The 18,226-nt window shown below is 41.7% G+C and overlaps 1 protein-coding gene and 1 long non-coding RNA gene across 2 annotated transcripts in view; one reads left to right on the top strand and one right to left on the bottom strand.

Moving 5' to 3' along the window:
* The window catches only part of LOC142151417 (uncharacterized), a 46,071-nt gene extending 28,219 nt beyond the window's left edge, over positions 1-17,852 (top strand). Inside the window, exons 2-4 of the long non-coding RNA XR_012691190.1 lie at positions 12,084-12,162; positions 13,100-13,269; positions 17,587-17,852. This is a non-coding gene — a long non-coding RNA (uncharacterized LOC142151417). The remainder of the gene's footprint in view (positions 1-12,083; positions 12,163-13,099; positions 13,270-17,586) is intronic.
* Positions 13,215-18,226, bottom strand: part of LOC142151407 (serine protease HTRA1-like) — a 54,090-nt gene continuing 49,078 nt past the window's right edge. Inside the window, exons 8-9 of the mRNA XM_075207011.1 lie at positions 17,580-17,675; positions 13,215-15,635 (exon numbers count right to left, since the gene is read on the bottom strand). Coding sequence (XP_075063112.1) covers positions 15,470-15,635; positions 17,580-17,675 — 262 coding nt within the window. The 3' untranslated portion in view covers positions 13,215-15,469. The remainder of the gene's footprint in view (positions 15,636-17,579; positions 17,676-18,226) is intronic.

Raw genomic sequence — 18,226 nt, 5'->3', positions numbered from 1 at the left:
TACAGGAGAATCTCCAGTGAGGGTTTATTCGACCTTCCACCTCTCCCGCTGGAGCCGGGTTCTTCTTCGTTAAAAAGAAGGATGGATCACTACGCCCCTGCATAGATTTTCGTGGACTCAACGCCATTACTATTAAGAATCGGTATCCCATTCCGCTGATCACTGAGTTATTTGATCGCATCAAGGGAGCTCGGATCTTTACCAAGTTGGATCTTCGTGGTGCCTACAATTTAATTAGAATCCGTTCCGGTGACGAATGGAAGACAGCGTTCAACACCAGAGATGGGCATTATGAATATCTAGTAATGCCTTTCGGGTTTTGCAATGCCCCCGCTGTTTTCCAAGGCTTCATTAATGAGATCTTTCGGGACTTATTATATGTATGTGTCGTTGTCTACCTGGACGACATATTGATCTTTTCACAGGACCTGCCTTCTCATCACCAACATGTGGCAGAGGTCCTCTCCAGACTCCGGAAAAATTCATTGTTCTGTAAATTAGAAAAATGTTCATTCGAGTTGCCCCAGATTCCATTCTTGGGGTATATAGTTTCCGGAGTTGGCCTGAAGATGGATCCAGACAAGGTGAATGCTGTATTACATTGGCCCCAGCCAACTACTCTTCGTGCTATCCAGCGTTTTTTAGGTTTCGCCAATTACTATAGACGCTTCATTCAAGACTTCTCATCCATTGCATCTCCTATTGTGGCCCTGACTCGTAAAGGGGCTAATACTAAGCAATGGTCATCTGAGGCTCTCCAAGCCTTTCAAATTCTTAAAGAGTCCTTCTCCTCTGCTCCCATTCTTCGACAGCCTGATGTGACACTTCCCTTCTTCCTAGAAGTAGATGCCTCTAATGTGGGCTTAGGAGCCATTCTCTCCCAACGCTCGGAGCAACAAAAATTCCATCCTTGTGCCTTCTACTCTCGGGGTCTCCTGCCTGCAGAGAAAAATTATACGATCGGGGACAAGGAGTTGCTGGCTATCAAAGTTGCATTAGAGGAGTGGAGATATTTATTGGAAGGAGCTCGCCATCCGGTGACGATTTTCACGGATCATAAGAACCTGTCATATCTACAATCTGCCCAATGCTTGAATCCTCATCAAGCAAGATGGTCTCTTTTCTTTTCCCGTTTTGAATTAATTATAACCTTCAAACCAGCGGCCAAGAACAAAAAAGCTGACGCTCTATCTCGAGCTTTTGTGACGTCCGCTGACGTTGAAGAGGTTCCCAACCATTCTATTCTAGACCCCAAATGTATCTCGCTGGCTGCTTCGTCCACCAAAATGCTACCATTTGGGAAGACCCTCGTGCCTCCTACTCTGAGGAGGAAAATCCTTTCGTGGTTCCATGCCTCTCGTTTTTCTGGACACGCTGGTGAACGCAAGACCTTTGAGATTCTCATTCGAAGTTACCGGTGGCCTTCGATGAGGAGAGACGTCAAAGAGTTCATTGCTTCCTGTGATTTATGTTCCCAGTTTAAATCCTCCCGCAGAACTCCAGCAGGGTTGCTGCGACCACTACCCATTCCGTCCAAGCCCTGGACCCATATTAGTATGGATTTCGTTACTGATTTGCCACCTAGTAAGAATTATAATACTATTTGGGTAGTGGTAGACAGATTTTCGAAGATGGCTCATTTTGTCCCTTTGTCTGGTTTGCCTTCCTCGTCTACTCTGGCTGAACATTTCGTTAAAGAAATCTTTCGTATCCATGGATGTCCGTCTGAGATTGTGTCAGATAGAGGAGTTCAATTCGTTTCCAGATTCTGGCGGGCCCTTTGTAAAACCTTGGGCATACGATTAGCACTCTCATCTTCTTACCATCCGCAATCTAACGGACAAACTGAACGGGTCAATCAAGATCTCGAGACCTTTATAAGGATGTTCTCATCAGCCAATCAAGACAACTGGGTAGAATTGCTTCCTTGGGCTGAATTCGCCCATAACAACATGTACCATGAGTCATCATCCAAAACTCCATTCTTTGTGGTCTACGGTCACCATCCGTCTTTTCCGGAATTTCCTGCCCTCCCTCCCACCCAAGTTCCTGCTGTAGAGACTGCTTGTCAGACCTTCAAAAATATCTGGTCTCAGGTCAAAACCTGTTTAAAGAAGACATCTAACAAATATAAGTCTTTCGCAGATAAGAAGAGGCGGGCTATTCCACCACTAAAAATTGGAGATCGTGTCTGGTTATCTACCAAAAATATTCGTTTGAAGGTCCCATCTATGAAATTCGCTCCTCGTTTTATTGGTCCATATAGGATCATTCAAGTTATCAATCCAGTTTGTGTTAAACTTCTACTCCCTAAGAATCTTCGGATTTCCAATGCCTTCCATGTGTCCTTGCTCAAACCTCTCATCATCAACCGTTTCTCGACTCCTCCTTCAGCACCTCAGCCAGTTCAAGTTCATCAGGAGGAAGATTTCGAGATTACTGAGGTATTGGATGCAAAAATTTCGCTAGGAGTTCTCCGTTTCCTCGTTCATTGGAAGGGCTTTGGTCCTGAAGAGCGTTCATGGATCAAAGCTGAAGATCTCAACGCCCCAGCTCTTCTGAAGAAGTTTTATTCCAAAAATCCGGACAAGCCCGGTTCCAGGCGTTCTGTGCCCACCTTTAAAAGGGGGGGTACTGTCACTCACCGGACTGTGAGTGCTTCTTCCCGGACATTTAGGAACCGTGGCCGTCCTCCATCCTGAGGGTCTGCGCATGCGCAGCCCTTTCAAACCCTTCAGTACATGTTCCTTTAACTTAATTGGCAGATCAGGCAACACTCCCTATATTAAGCACCTGTGGTCAATACCACGTTGCCTGATCTTGGAGTCTCATTCCCCATGAGTCTCTGAAGGTGTTCCTGTGTTTCCTCGTGTATTCAGCGCTGCTGATTCCTGTGGTTTCCAAACCACTTCTACCTCTGTGGTTTCCAAACCACTTCTACTCCTGTGGTTTCCATACCACTTCTACTCACCTGTGCATCATCGTGACTGTTAGCTGATTCCTATCCGCTGCCTCCGTGCACTACAGTCTTCAAGCCACTTCAACTCTACTATATATCATTGTGACTGTTAGCTGATTCCTATCCGCTGCCTCCGTGCACTACAGCCTTCAATCTACATCAACTCACCTGTGCATCATCGTGACTGTTAGCTGATTCCTATCCGCTGCCTCCGTGCACTACAGTCTTCAACCTTCAACTCGTCTGTGTTTCATCGTGACTGTTTGGCTGATTCCTATCCGCTGCCTCTGTGCGCTTCAGTCTTCAGCTCATCTCAACTCTCCCGTGTTTCCTCGAGACTGCTACAACTATTCCTATCCGCTACTCTCCGTGATCAACAGTTCCAGCTCAGCTCTGCTCTCCCGTGTTCCATCGTTACTGCACCTGCTGGTTGCTATTGGCTACCTCCGTGTATCTGCAGAGTCCTGCTGCTGCTACTCCTCAGCTCTACTCATCCTTCAACAGCTGATCCGCTCTCCATGCTTTCCTGTGTTCCCGCTGGTCTCTACCCGCCTGTCAGCATCGGATCTGCGCCTCACTACTTTCTTCTCAGCTAGACCATCGCTACTCTTCAGGGTCCTCCAGGAGTCCAGTTCTACATACTACTGCTTCCTGAGTATTTGTTCCCCTGCTGGTCTACCTACCTGTGCGCTGCACCTACTTGACTACCGCTTCACCCATCCAGGGACTTCGCATCCTGCCGGCCTCCAGCCGTTCAGGTATCTCTGCACTCCTGTCTGACAGCCTGCTTCTGAACCACGGTATGCATACTTCTCATTGACTGTGCTGGTGTATTGCATATCTTGCTGGACTGTGTTGGTTCTCCTCTGGAGTTTGCTATCCGCTGAGTCTATTGCCATCATTGACTGTGTTATCTTGTGCCGGATTACCTCAAGTGACTTTCTATTATTGCAGTGCTGTTCAGTCATTTATATATTGTGCATATTATTGTGGATCAAGTTTAAGGTGTCCGTGTATCTCCTGTATTGCAGTCTCTCCCCGTGCTCCTCCTCACATATATATTCAGTGATACAACTTGCTAGAGGCAGACCACTGATCCCTGTTTCCTGTGTCACCTGTTCCAGTATCCTCTCACATAGCAGTGGTACAACTTGCTAACGCAGACCACTGACTCCCCGGATACCTCCACTTGGATTCCATTCCTTCACTCAGACAGCGGTACAACTTGCTATCCGCAGACCGCTGACTCTCATCACCTCCTCATTTCTGTTGGACATTCCTCCTCACTATTGCAGTGGTACAACTTGCTACCGCAGACCACTGACTACCTTCACGTGTCCTTTGTCCATACAGTTCCTCGTGTATTACTACCTCCATATTACCAGTGCTGCTAGTCATAGACTTTCCTGAGCATCTCATCATCTGCTATTTCCTGTTCCGTGATCACCCTGCTACCAGAGTACCATATTACCACCTATACTGCTCTGGTAAGCCTATCACCTGGTGATCCCTGGGTAAAGACTCCTAGTGCCAGTGACAGCCAGAAACCAAACTGGCTTTGTCCATTTCAATTAATATTGTACAGTCTATAACGGCTGAATTTTTTTGTTTTTTCAACAAGTGGAGGGGGGCCTATAGAGACAGAAAGCAAACTGCCTTTTTCCATTTCTTTACATATTTATGTCACGGGCACTAGGAGTCTTTGCCCAGGATATCACCAGATGATGATCTTACCAGAGTAGTGTGGGTTACACAGTGGTCCTCTGGTAGCAGGGTGACTAGCGGAACATATGACTCAGCAGATGGCGAGAGGATGCAAATAGAAAAGTCAATGACTAGCAGCAATCTGGTTAATGATTAGGTAGATATGAACACGAGGATCTTGATGGACGTGAAGAAGTGCAGGAAGGTAACAGGGAAGTCAGTGGTCTGCGTACAGCAAGTTGTACCACTGTTTATAGTGAAGAGACTTGTCCAGGTGGAGTTAGGTAGCGGGAAAGTCAGTGGTCTGCGTATAGCAAGTTGTACCACTGCTTATGGTGAGAGGACTTGTCCAGGTGCAGGTAGGTAGCGGGGAAGTCAGTGGTCTGCGTATAGCAAGTTGTACCACTGCTTGTAGTGAGAGGACTTGTTACTGGTGCAGGTAGGTAACTGGGAGTCAGTGGTCTGCGTACAGCAAGTTGTACCACTGCTATAGGTGGGGATAGGTACAGGTGTCGATGAGTGTAAACATAGAATGTAGACACTGAGAGCACAAGGAACTTGATCCCAAACAATATGCACAAGTCTATGTTGGTGTGGCAGGCGCTGCTTGACAGAGATGAATTCACTACTGGAATCCAGGCTAATAGCAGAAGGTCAATTAGCATATGTATCTCACGACTTAACAAAGAGGTAAACTTCCCAGCAGATATGCGGAGTAATAACACAGTCTCAGGGAGATAGAGGATTCCGTGGGTAAGTGGAGAACAGTTCAAGCGGATATGCAGTAAACTAATACAGTCAATAGAAAGTAAGCATACCGCGGTTCAGTTGAGCAGGCTGTCCACGAGAGAATACAGGAACAGCTGAGCGGCTGCACGCCAGCACGAGTAAAGAAACTACAGGTGAGTGGTAGCGGTAATCAGGGTCCGGGTCAGCACACAGGCAGAGAACTTGACACGGGTAGAACAATGATGAGCAATGCAGGAATCACTGGAGATAGCGAACACGAGTAGAACACTGGAGGTAATAGCGGACTGGAAGCCGCAGATGATTAGAGCAGGAATCAGCAGGGAACTGAAGACATAGTAGAACACGGGAGACTTGTAGCGGTCTGGAAACCGGCAGGAATCAGCAGGGAACTGAAGACATAGTAGAACACAGGAGACTTGAAGCGGTCTGGAAACCGGCAATGAGTTGAGCAGGAATCGGCAGGAAGCTGAAAACATAGTAGAACACAGGAGACTTGAAGCGGTCTGGAAACCGGCAATGAGTTGAGCAGGAATCAGCAGGAAGCTGAAAACATAGTAGAACACAGGAGACTTGAAGCGGTCTGGAAACCGGCAATGAGTTGAGCAGGAATCGGCAGGAAGCTGAAGACACGGAGAAGTACACAGGAACACCTTCAGAGACTCACAGGGAATGAGACTCCAAGATCAGGCAACGAGGTAATGAACACAGGTGCTTTAAATAGGGAGCGTTGCCTGATCAACCAATTAACTAAAAGCAAAGGTCAGAAGAGTTCTTAGGAACTGCGCATGCGCAGACCATCAGGATGGCGGGCGGCCACGGTTCAGGATAGGTGCTGGCAGGAATACTGGAGAGCCACGCACCAGTGAAGAGGCACTCACGGTCCGGTGAGTGACAATTTAACTATAAGTGTAGGGTGTAATATACATCCAAAGATGATGGCTGCATTGCCAATATGCATAGATGGAGAGGAAGACAATCTGTTTTGTGTGTAGAATAAATGAAGGCCTACCTGCCAGGAATTAAACTTTTTTTTTGATAATTTATTAGCTTTACAATTAGATTACTTATCTATGAAACAGGTGGAGCACTAAATTGGGTTATTGTAGGCCCAAAAACATTGATTTTCCAACAAAATAGCAAAACAAAACCAAAACACGCAATGGCGGTTTTGCAAAACCAAAACCAAAACACGACGGTAATCCAGATCCAAAACCGAATACAAATCCAAAACACGGGGGTCAGTGACCATCTCTACTTTATAATAACTATTTATTTTACAAGAGAGACTATTACATTAAAAAAACAGGAACTGCGATGGGAACCAGATTCGCTCCCAGCTATGCCTACTTATTTATGGCTTATTGGGAACATCACCATATTGTGGATAGACTGGGTGCTGGTCTGGTGTCCTGGAAAAGATATATAGATGATGTTCTTTTTCTATGGAAGGGTGATAAATTCTCTCTGGATATATTTTGTGCCAGTTTGAATATTAATCAGTGGAATATCAAATACACTTTTAATATTAGCCAGACTTCAGTACAATTTTTGGATCTTGAGATCTATATTAAGGACTTATTGATACAAACGAGATGTTACCGTAAACCTACGGATACTAATTCATTTATTCTATGTAGCAGTCAACACCATGGTAACTGGCTGAAGATTATCCCTATAGCCAGTTTTTACGACAAAGGAGAAACTGTTCAGAGGATATTAACTTTGAAACTCAGATGACATGTATGTATCAGGAGTTTAAAGAACAAGGCTATGAAAGTCCCATCTTAAATGTAGCAAAAGAAAGCAAGAAAAATGAAAAGACTAGATACCATATTTCCCCATGTATAAGACGCACCCATGTATAAGACGCACCTTAATTTTGGGGCCCAAAATGAAAAAAAGATGTATTACATAAAGACTGACAGCTCCGAGACTGTGGGAGGCGCCTGACGGACCTTAAGGTCCTTTTGCCAATCAGCGGGGACACGCTGTTCCAAACAGCCAGCTGGGGGGGCTAAGACACCATCTCGGTTGGTCGCATAATTTGTGCTCTCCCACTCAGAGGATTCATATTCTGCCTTACCTTTGAGCCTACAATCGGCCAGCAGCACCTGGGTAGTGGAGAACACTTGATGGACCCGCTGGTGACACTTGTTTGCTTCCTGAGATGATTGGGGACACGCTGTTCCATACAGCAAGCGGGGACATGCTGTTCCATACAGCAAGCGGGGACACACTGTTCCATACAGCCAGCGGGGGACACGCTGTTCCATACAGCCAGCGGGGACACGCTGTTCCGATTAGCTTGGACTCCTCTCTCACACCAGGTGCCGACTTCTTCATTGAGGTAAGTAGCGCTTGCAGTGTATAAGACGCACCTTTTTTTTAGACCCAAAATTTGGGGGGAAAAGGTCTTATACATGGGGAAATACGGTATGTTACATTGTAATAGAGTAAAGGAAGGTAAAAGTGACAATGGTTCTCATTTGGCTTTTATTTCAAGATTTAGTCAGTCTTCTAAACAATTAGAGAAAATAATGAGTAGACATTGGCATGTATTAGGAAAAGATCCATATTTGTCTAACATTATTCTGAGTAAACCTAATTTTATCTATAGACGGGTGTTAAAGTTGAAGGATAAATTGGTGAAAGGTCCAACAATCAATAATATTCCAACAGGAAAAGTCCTATCAAAAGGATTTTTTAGATGTGGATGTTGTACAGCTTGCAAAAATGTACCATGTGATAAGAACAAAACTGTTGAATGTATGGTACATGATCAAGTGTTTAAAATTAATCATTTTAGTACATGTGACACGGATCATATTATCTACCTTCTAGAATGCCAGTGCGGTCTATTTTATGTAGGGAAAACTTCCCGCCCATTGAAAAAACGCCTATACGAACATTGTTGCAATATTAAGTTGGGTTTTGAATTGCATTCGGTATCCAAACATTTTAAGCTTTGTTACAATTCCTCAACAACTGGTATAAAGAATTTTTTGGGCATAGATGTCGTTAAAAGAATTGGAATAATAGGGATCTGGACAACCTCTTATCTAAAAAGGAAATGTCCTGGATTTTTAAATTGAATTGCTTAATACCGGTGGGTCTCAATAAAGACTTTGAGTTAAATAAATGATGATGATGATGATGATGATGATGAAAGGGCTTTTTATAACTTTTGATTTGACTTTTAATATATATTTTTTCTGTTTTGTCCTTTTTTCTTTTATGCTAGAACTAATTTTCTATACAAAGGATCACTATTGCTTGAATTGAAAAGAAGAAAGAAGATTTTCATACACGTTTAGTTATTGCATATTATGTTATGTATATTATGATTTACGATGTATTTGCCTTCCGTATATCAGAACTATCTATTTGTATTCATAAAACAAAGGCATCCCAATCTTAATTGATTTATAATGGCATAGTGGAAAACACTTAAAAAACTGTGAGTTACTTTTTAACCTTAGTGCTAATTACATTATTGAAGTACTTATCTCCTAATATTTATCCTCTATTACATGTTGGCCCTAATGTATATCGGATAAAGATACAAAAATGCAATATGGATTTATACATTGTTTGTTTAGGATAAGGTATACCCATCTCTATGTGATCAGTATTTCAAGCATATGAGTAGTTATATTATGGTAAAAACATTACCCTACATAGATGAAGGTGATCCTCCTTCTGTACGCATGCGCAAACTTCACAATGAGGCTTAGTTTCATCACTTTGTTGGTGGAACGCAGGTCTCTTTGCGCATGCGCAAGCCTTAGATTAAGACTTGATGGAGTGTTTTCTTATTTAAGACGTAAATTGTATTTGTTTTATTTTATATTGGATGTTAATATTGACGTTTTATATCGGATGTAATATTGATGATATATGTATGTATCAATTTTGGTGTGGAATTGATTTGAATACACATTTACCTTGTAATTATGCAAATTAAGTCACAGGTGCATCCGGTAGGGGTATAAATATAACCGTGTTTCGGATGTATCCATTACCTTGAAAAAGACTTTCTTAAGTTGAAACGCGTCGGTGGTTGGAGGACAGGAGTATCGGCAACCCAGTTCCGCATCTGAACATCTATGTAGAGATTTTCTTTGGATCTCGTTCCGGAACAATGTTTATCCTGTGTTAATCATTACCTGTTATCTGGTATGAGCAACCGCATCTCTTGTCTTGTGTGATTTTTATTCTTATTTATATTTTTTAATAAATCTGACTGTTTGAACATACTGCACCAGATTTTGTTTTGTTTTATTCTTCTATTATGCACACGGTTTATGGCTGAGAGGGGTAGTGAAGTCGAATCGTTTTAACAATCTACCTACCACGTTGTGCACCTAACACATATTGGAATAGAAGATCGTTCTCCTCACAAGTACCTGCTATGCTGACAGCTTTACAATTGTAAGTTTATTGAGAACAGGACACCTGGAAACTCCTATCGTGTCCCTCTATACATGCCTAAGTGGAATATTAAGAACGGTGTGTGAGCCTATATAAACAAACTTTTGTTGCTGGTTGTTTATATTGTCATCCATTTGGACAATCAGATATATAGTTAGCTCTCCACAGTTTTCCATTCTGTTTATGAGATTTCAATAGCTCTGAAAATATCCCTACTATATTTTTTGTTATCTTTATTACTCTCAACCTATGTGCAGTTGTTTGGGTTTTTCTTGAGCTGCAATTTTATATAACACACTTGGTACTTGACCAATATTTATCTATCAAGACTATATCCCAGTTGAGGACATCTCATGGCTCATCAACTGCGGTCCCCTGGGCATTCCGATTGAGACTCCCAGCACCGCCTGTAGGATTCCTGCTCTTTTCTGTGAGGTCGCTATTTCCCCCAGCGCTCCCAGCCAATCCTGTAGTACTGCTCGTCTGGCGTTGGTTACTCCGGGTGTAGTGATTGGGGTTTGCCCCTGTGGGGGAGTCACTGATTCATCCTCCTCCACCCCTGACTCTTTCATCTAATTCTTTTGGGCTCTTTCCCACTCCATTAATCGGGCCAACAGCACCTCTTAGATTTAAGAGTCCTCATACCTCTTGTAAAATACCTGCAGGTGTTGTTTTTTCGCCCTGTGATAAGTTTTCTCCCTCTCATCAAGCCTGCTCATGTCTGCCTCTGTGACCATATTTGAGGAATCCCCTACTAGTTCCCATGTTGATACCGGTGCTGAGCCTCTGTTGCCGCTCATCCTTTCAGAGCCTGACCGTATCAGAATATGAGTCCCTGCGCTCTACCCAATGTCGGGACTGTGTGATCCCACTGTCTGACTCCAAATGTGAGGATATTGAGTTTTTTAGAACCAAAGTTCATAAGGTTACCTGGCCCCCTTAGGTTCAGAAATTACATATGCAAGGAGCAGAACGAAAGATACAATTCTATCTTTACTTTTCTTACAGTAAAACAACAGAATATAAAACTGCACACTTTAAGCCATATTTCAGCAGATCACCAGTGTCAATAGGAGTCGCAGGAAGGTTCCCCATCCACCTTAGCCACGCAAAGTTCCACAGGCAAAAGAGTCTGTCAACAGAAGGTCCAGGGAGTCTTGGTATCTTGCTCTCCATCATCGGGGTGGGGTTATGGGTATCAGTCTCTCCACTCCTGTGGGCGCACCAATTTGCCTAGAACCTGGCGAGTATCTCCCAATGGAGTGAGGTTATGACAGGTCCCAAGATGGAAAGCAACCTGCTTTGCGAGGTACAGGACAGTGATGACCACTGGGTCTGCTGGTAGAGAACAGAAACTCAACACCAGTCAGCCCCACACCTTCAAGGAATCAATCCTGAGAATGTATACCCCCTCCCTCCTGGAGTGGCTCCTTATATCCATGGTCCATTTCCCACAGTGTTTTACCTCCCCAGTGTTTTCCCTCTGCTGGGTCTCTCCTTAAACATTGGTGGGTGCTGGACCAGGGGGGTTCAAGTGGGAGTGAAGATGAGCTGGCCTTCCACAGTGCGTGCCCTGCTGTGTCCATGCCACAATGTTTGGGCCAGTCCTGTGAAAGACATAGCTAATACTTATCTTTTCCCACCTCCAGATCTTGGCTAACACACAGTCCCTCCTGAAATTAACCTCTTCCATGGTTTTATTACGTGTCAGGGCTTTCAGTTGTCCCTCGCTTCTTGTCCCTTCCTTCTTATTCCCCCATGTGTCCGCAATACGTTCTCCCTCTGTCTGCTGGGTGCAATTTAAGAACTGGTCCTGGGGTGACAATCCATATAATCTGTGCGAGAATGACAGGTCAGTGGAAGATGTTATCTTGGCATTGTGGCCCGGCTCCGTCACAGGTGGGTTGCTGAGAAATCCCCACACACTCAAATCGCAAATGTTCTATGGTGTCGAACATTGCGTTGTCAGGCTCCATAGTAAAATTTAGATAGAGTCCTGCAAAGCCGCTCTAGCCCTCTGTCCATCCCTCTTATTGCCCAGAAGAGGCTTTCGCTTTGCTCTTTTGAGAGCCGGGCCCCTTAGCAACCTCTTTAGTTCCACCTGTTCTGGGAACATACCTATGTTTTAATGAACTTTGTCTTCAACAAAATGGCCACTGTTATTGTTCTTACTCATTTTTTGGCTCTAGTGTATTGTTCTTAGTTATGTTTCCGCTTCAATTTTCTTCTGTGATTTTAGGATAAAAGAAAATGCAGAAAGAAAGTTACCTGTGCTCATCTGCAGATTCTTGGCTGCTGACAGTGATATGAAGTATTGGGTGAGTAACTGTAATTTTCTTTATTTAAATTGGATGTGAGAGGAAGTTTAATATTCATTTTGTACAGTTATATCAATTTCCAAAGTATTTTATTAATTTGGTAAGTTGGTCAAGATGTATTTATGTAAATATAAATGTGTAGTGTTTTACATAAAGTACTTTATGCCTCACACTTCTTTAATAATTTATTTTTTGTTTAAAAATACGTTATTATATTTATGTACATTGTACTTTTCTAATTTATTATTATTGTGTCAAGTTTTTATTTTTTTCCTTTGTTCCAAAATCAAGCATTTGGACCCCCCCCTCCAGGGGCAAACGCAGGATTTGTAGAGGGAAATTTCCACACCATGCCGCCAGTGGGCGTGACAAGCATGCATGGGGGCGTGGTTATAATTTTAGACATTGCTTTGCTGCACTCCAACTCTTCCTATCCCCATAATATACATGGGCAATGCTGCGTGCACTACTGTTAGGTGCATGCAGCTCTACCTTTTCAAGTAGAGCTGTGTGAAGCGGTGGCAGGGTTCAGCCACCTCAATTATACAATTTCCTAGGCTTGGAGGGGGGTTTGCAGGCACTAGGAAACATTTGTAGTGCCAGTTACCCAACACTGCTGTAGACTATTCCACCATCAATTTGTCACATCAAAATTACTAGGTCATTTATCAGTCCTGTGTGTAAGACAAAAAATGGCTAAATAAAAGATGAACATGTATATAACAAATAACAGTTGTATTAGTAAAATATAATTACATCATAATACAGAAGAGTTAAACATACATAATGTAATTGTTTAAGAAAAATACAAAGTCAAAATATTCGAATAGATATATGCTATATGTAAACTTCTAACTCAAATGCCACATCTTTTGTTTGTATTTTAACATGTAAAATAAAAATCTGATTAACTGAAAATGACAAATAACTTTTACAGATGATTAATTTCACCCTGAAGGTTGTCGGTAGACACGTCCAAAGCAGGACTCTTCTAGCGACTATAGACCTCCGAAATGAAAATCGGTGCTCGATGTGAGATCCATCATTCCACTGTGGTACCCTGTAGTTGTGTATATAGCCAGCTTTGTTACAGAATGCTTATTACAGGTATTTTAGAAATGTGGCATTTATATATAGCACAGTTCTAACTAAGGGTTGCAAGTGTGCATAGATACTCAGTATCATTATAAAGTGCACCATTGTTCCTTAATAAGAGATTCTAAAATGACACTGCGAGTGGACATATAGTTCTTACCCATTTTCCACCCAAAATCTTAAACTGACTTTGCTTGTGCTCCTCATCTTGAATCTGTTAAAATTAACTGGATACCTGGGACGTCTCCTAAAACTTCGGGTTTATTTTTACCTTATTTAGAAGCCCAATAATTTCAGGTCACATAGGAGCACTAACATATGAAAGCTACAATCTAAATGGTGGGTAATATCCACACAATCTGGTTCCTGTACGTTATCATGTATACAACACTACAACACTGCTTACATGTTGTATATACGTACTGGACAAGATTCTATGTCATACAATAGTGTTTCTAGAGTATTGTTGTAAGACACTTAAGTCAAATACAATCATACAGTATCTGGGTGAGCCAACTGTTCGATAGTCATATACTAAAGAAATAGACCTGAACTAGACTGCCATAGCTAACTTTGATGGAATTCAAAGATTTGTGAGAAAACAACCTAGATACAAGTATACCAACATATTTCTAGATAGGAAACCTCATAAACATAATACAAGACAGAGGGGTATAAATTGTACATTTACTCCAGTACTACTCCAGTTCCTATTTTAATAACAATTATTAGCACTCGGAATGCATAGTACAGCCTGGTCTTTCTCATATTATTTCACCCTTGAATAGGGCAGTTCTTTAAATGTCAGGAGCTGATTACTCAATTTATATATTTTCTGACATGCAATATATAATATAAATTGAATTATAGATGAAACAATACCTTACATAAAAACAAAGTTACTTATATGTTTTATTTCAAGTTATATTCTGTGTAAACCCATTACCTATCAAACACTCTTAAAGAATCTGTGTTTGTAAATGCTGAACTGAGAGGACATATTGAAACATGCTGACATTTTTCTGAAACAGGGTACAACCTGATATAAGATTTGTTTAGTGAATCGTAGAATACGGTGGAATTAGCTATATCACTTTTATTAGTCTGGATACGTAATGTATTTATCTCCCATCTTAGTCAATTAAATGTCCCCCTGCATTTTTCCTCCAAGATTATCCATCTTTTGGGTTTTATGTACTGATTTGTATGACATATCTACTCCAATGGCTCCCTAAATTTTTAATATCATCCACTCTATAAATTATACAAGTTGTTTTGTATACTGTATGTGTCGGTATTTGTGTATAATAAGCTTTACTACTATAAGAATTTTGTAACTTGAAATATTGGGAGATACTGAGATTAAGTTCTAGTTTAGCACCATCTAGTTTGCTATGTAGCGATAGCCTGCTCAGTCTCTTGCTATCCATGTCCTTTACATTTTATTTTACACAAGGGGTTGTTATATTACCTTGTGATGTTTCCTTCTCTGCATCATTTTTATCATTTGATGCATATTGAAGGCATGTTAAATATACTAATGACTTGCAACCTGGTTTGTGTGCCTGGTATGTGTTCTGCTGAGAAGCACTGCAATTCCCAGAATCCAGTTCTGCTGTATGTTGTCAAGAATAATACAAAATGTGTATGTATACTAACAGGTAATATGTCACAGCAATTTTACACAACCAATATACTTATAAAATACATTGCTATTAAACAAAGTAGCGGGCTGCTTTACTGTCAAGGTGTTCAAAATTGTGGGGCGGGTTTTGTCCATCAGCTTTACAAATTTACAAAAGTTCTTTATATATAAAATATATTCGATATTGGCACCATTTTATTTTCTTTGTGAGACGGTGTAATATACTTCATATGTGTGGTTTGATCAATTGTCCTCTGATGGGCTGTGTTGATGGTGTTCCCATTCCTCTCTTCTTCACTGAATGTTAAGTTTGACAAAGGCATCATTTGAATATCCATTTTTAGATCTGTTTTACATATAGCCATGTATATTTGTATTAATGGGATACTAATTCTCCGCCACAACCTGTGTGTGAATAGAATATATTGAAGGAATTAGTTCCCATCCAATGGGAGTTCAGAATCTGAGCCAACTGGTGAGTTCCAAGTGTAAACTTCTGTGCACAAGGCACTGTGAGGAGATCCTAATGAAGGACTGGAACATCTGATCTTAGTACAGGGGTTGGTTCTAGCCCATCTCCTCAGGTACAACATTGAGGATGATATCTTCATTTCCTCGTCGCACCACGATGGAGAGTGTTTCACTGATCTTCACTGCTTCGCTCACCTCCTCGGTAGTGGCCACCATTTTTCCATTAATGCTGATAATAACGTCATGATCCTTCATACCCGCACTGCACAGGACAATAAGGCAAAACATGAAAATGAGAGAAATCAGGCAGACATCTTATGCAGGTGGTATATGTAATGTAAATTATGCATAGATCAGTAATAGTTGAATGATGCCTAATCACTAGCCACCATCTCGGCCTTGTGTATTTCGCTTCTCACACCTTTTTATTACTGCGCCACTGCCCTTCTCCCTTCCTTCCTGCACCACTGTCACATCATAATGCTACCTTGCTATCTCATTGTCCCTTCTATTGGTGTTTCACTCTCTATCCTCTTTGTCTCTACTACTCGTTGAACTCTCCTTTTCCTTCCATCCCATTTTCCTCTATCCTTTTTCATAAATGTCCTGCATTCCTACTTTCTGATACCTGCTTTATTACCATCATCATTGCTGACTCCGTCTCCCCTTATTTTCCTTGTTACATATCACTTTTAATATATCATACCTCAATTCATCTGCACTCTGTTTCACTGTTATTCTTGTTTCCTTGTCTGATTGTTGTTATACTCCTGAGTCTTTTCACTTCTTTCCCCAGTGTCTTTCTCATTCTTCCACCTCTGCCACCACTCCCAAAACTGACCCCTCTTCTAGACTTTTCCTTTTTCTTCAATATAATTCACTACCTGCTTTTCCACTGCACTATTCCTTGCTGCCCTCCTCCATTTGTTGTCTCATCACCTCCCTATCAGTATTGAAGATCGTGCTTTTGCGCTATAATGTTGGTGAATGTTAATAAATCCAGGATGTTTGGAATTTGAAGGTGAACTCTCCTTCCACTCCTGGATTTGCCTGGTCTCTCTATCATATATACATCTTTATACATTGCTCATATCACACAGTCATCTTGAGTATGTGCCTCATTCTGCAATTATGCTCTTTGTTTTCCTTAAATTTCACTGATTTCTCAATGTCTACTCTTCTACGGTCTCTCCGGTCTTTCTCCTTTATCACTCCCTCTCTTACTCCTTTTGAATTTATCATATCTCCCCAGTTAGAGGTTAGACAAGTAATTGTGCATATAGTGTTTTGGGGTGGGCTGACCCAGGCAGGGGTATTTTGGCTGTTGTCACCCCTGGCTCCGGCTGAGAGGGATCCAACATGTCTTCGTAGGAATTCTGGAGAAGAATAGGGAAAGATGCCACAAACAAAGTGCAAGATAAACATGGGTATGCACAGGCAACATAACATGAGCCCATTCCAGTACACTGGGGATAACCTGGGGAGGGGCACATTTGTTGAATATGAGGGCTAGGCAACATGCTATGCTAAAGTTCCTTTTCTGGCTTTGTCCCATCTATTACTGTCCTTCCCCTTGCCTGCCCCTTTCATTTATTGCCCTCATTCTTGCTGCTCTTTTATCTAATGTCCTTCTACTTTCACACCACCCCCCTCACTTCTAACTACTTAATATGACAATATTTTCGCCTCACCCTCCTACTGTCTGCCTATATTTATTATTATCTTTATTTGTAAAGGTCCAACATATAACACAACTGTATCCTAGTGGAGCTAACAACTTAAATTCACTACTATAGATAAACACAATGAGCAATTGATGGAAACTCACACGAACAGAGGTTGAGCAAATTCTTGTAGATAACACCTGGTCAGAATTGGTCCCACAGTCAGAGTGAAGGCCAGCAATGCTACTGCCCACTTTCCTTTTTCTTGTTGCCTCCCTTTGAGCAATGATCTATTTTCTCTTTGTTGTCATCCAGTTCTACACTCCTCATTGCCTTCTTTTCTCTACTTTCTTCTCTTCTACTATTCAACAACCAGACTCTTACTTTGCCTGCCTGGCATCAGAAGTGTAACTAAGTGTACAGGGTCTTGTACTGTAATGTTTTCACAGCTTTGAATAAGAAATTACTCTCTCACAAAATTGGGCTTTAACATGTGAAAATAATAGTGTGGGTCCTTTGCAATTAATCAGAATGTTTCTCACCTTGCAGCCGCAGTTCCCGGGATGACCTCAAACACGTAGACTCCAGAGTTGACATCAGGGAAATCTTTATCCCGCATTTTAAGCTCACGAATAAGGCTGGAAAATAAAGATGCACATACTGCAAAGCTTCCAAAATAACCACTCAATTATTTAAAGAGTGTTTGCCATCCAAATGTATTCAAAACATATTGTATTTTGCTAGTTTTATTGACTTTTACAAACATGACAGGAGCTTTATAAAGTACTCAAATGCTTTGTGAATTTGGCTTCATTCTCAGTAAATATTGGATTTATGAAATACTGCGCGTGACCTTGCAATCTTACAGCATCAGTTTAACAGCAGTCTCCTTCCACTACCTACCCCTGTATATGGCTCCCTGCGTACCTCATCTCCCTTCATAACATTGTAATTTTACATGCAACCCCTGTCCTCACTTATACAAGCACATGATCAGACAGATCACAACCTCCCCCAAGACCAGCATATTCATTTCACTCTAATTTTCTGAAATATTTTGGGGGCCTCTGAACATTCCAATGATCTGATTGGCTAAATTTAGTTCTATCTCTGCCTACATCACACTGGGATCAAATGGACATGCAGAAGTTTAAGAGTGAATATAATAAGGTTCTCTGACTCTACTGAA

The sequence above is a fragment of the Mixophyes fleayi genome, chromosome 4 (assembly GCF_038048845.1).
Source record: "Mixophyes fleayi isolate aMixFle1 chromosome 4, aMixFle1.hap1, whole genome shotgun sequence".
NCBI lineage: Eukaryota > Metazoa > Chordata > Amphibia > Anura > Limnodynastidae > Mixophyes > Mixophyes fleayi.
This window is presented reverse-complemented; position numbering and strand designations above follow the sequence as displayed.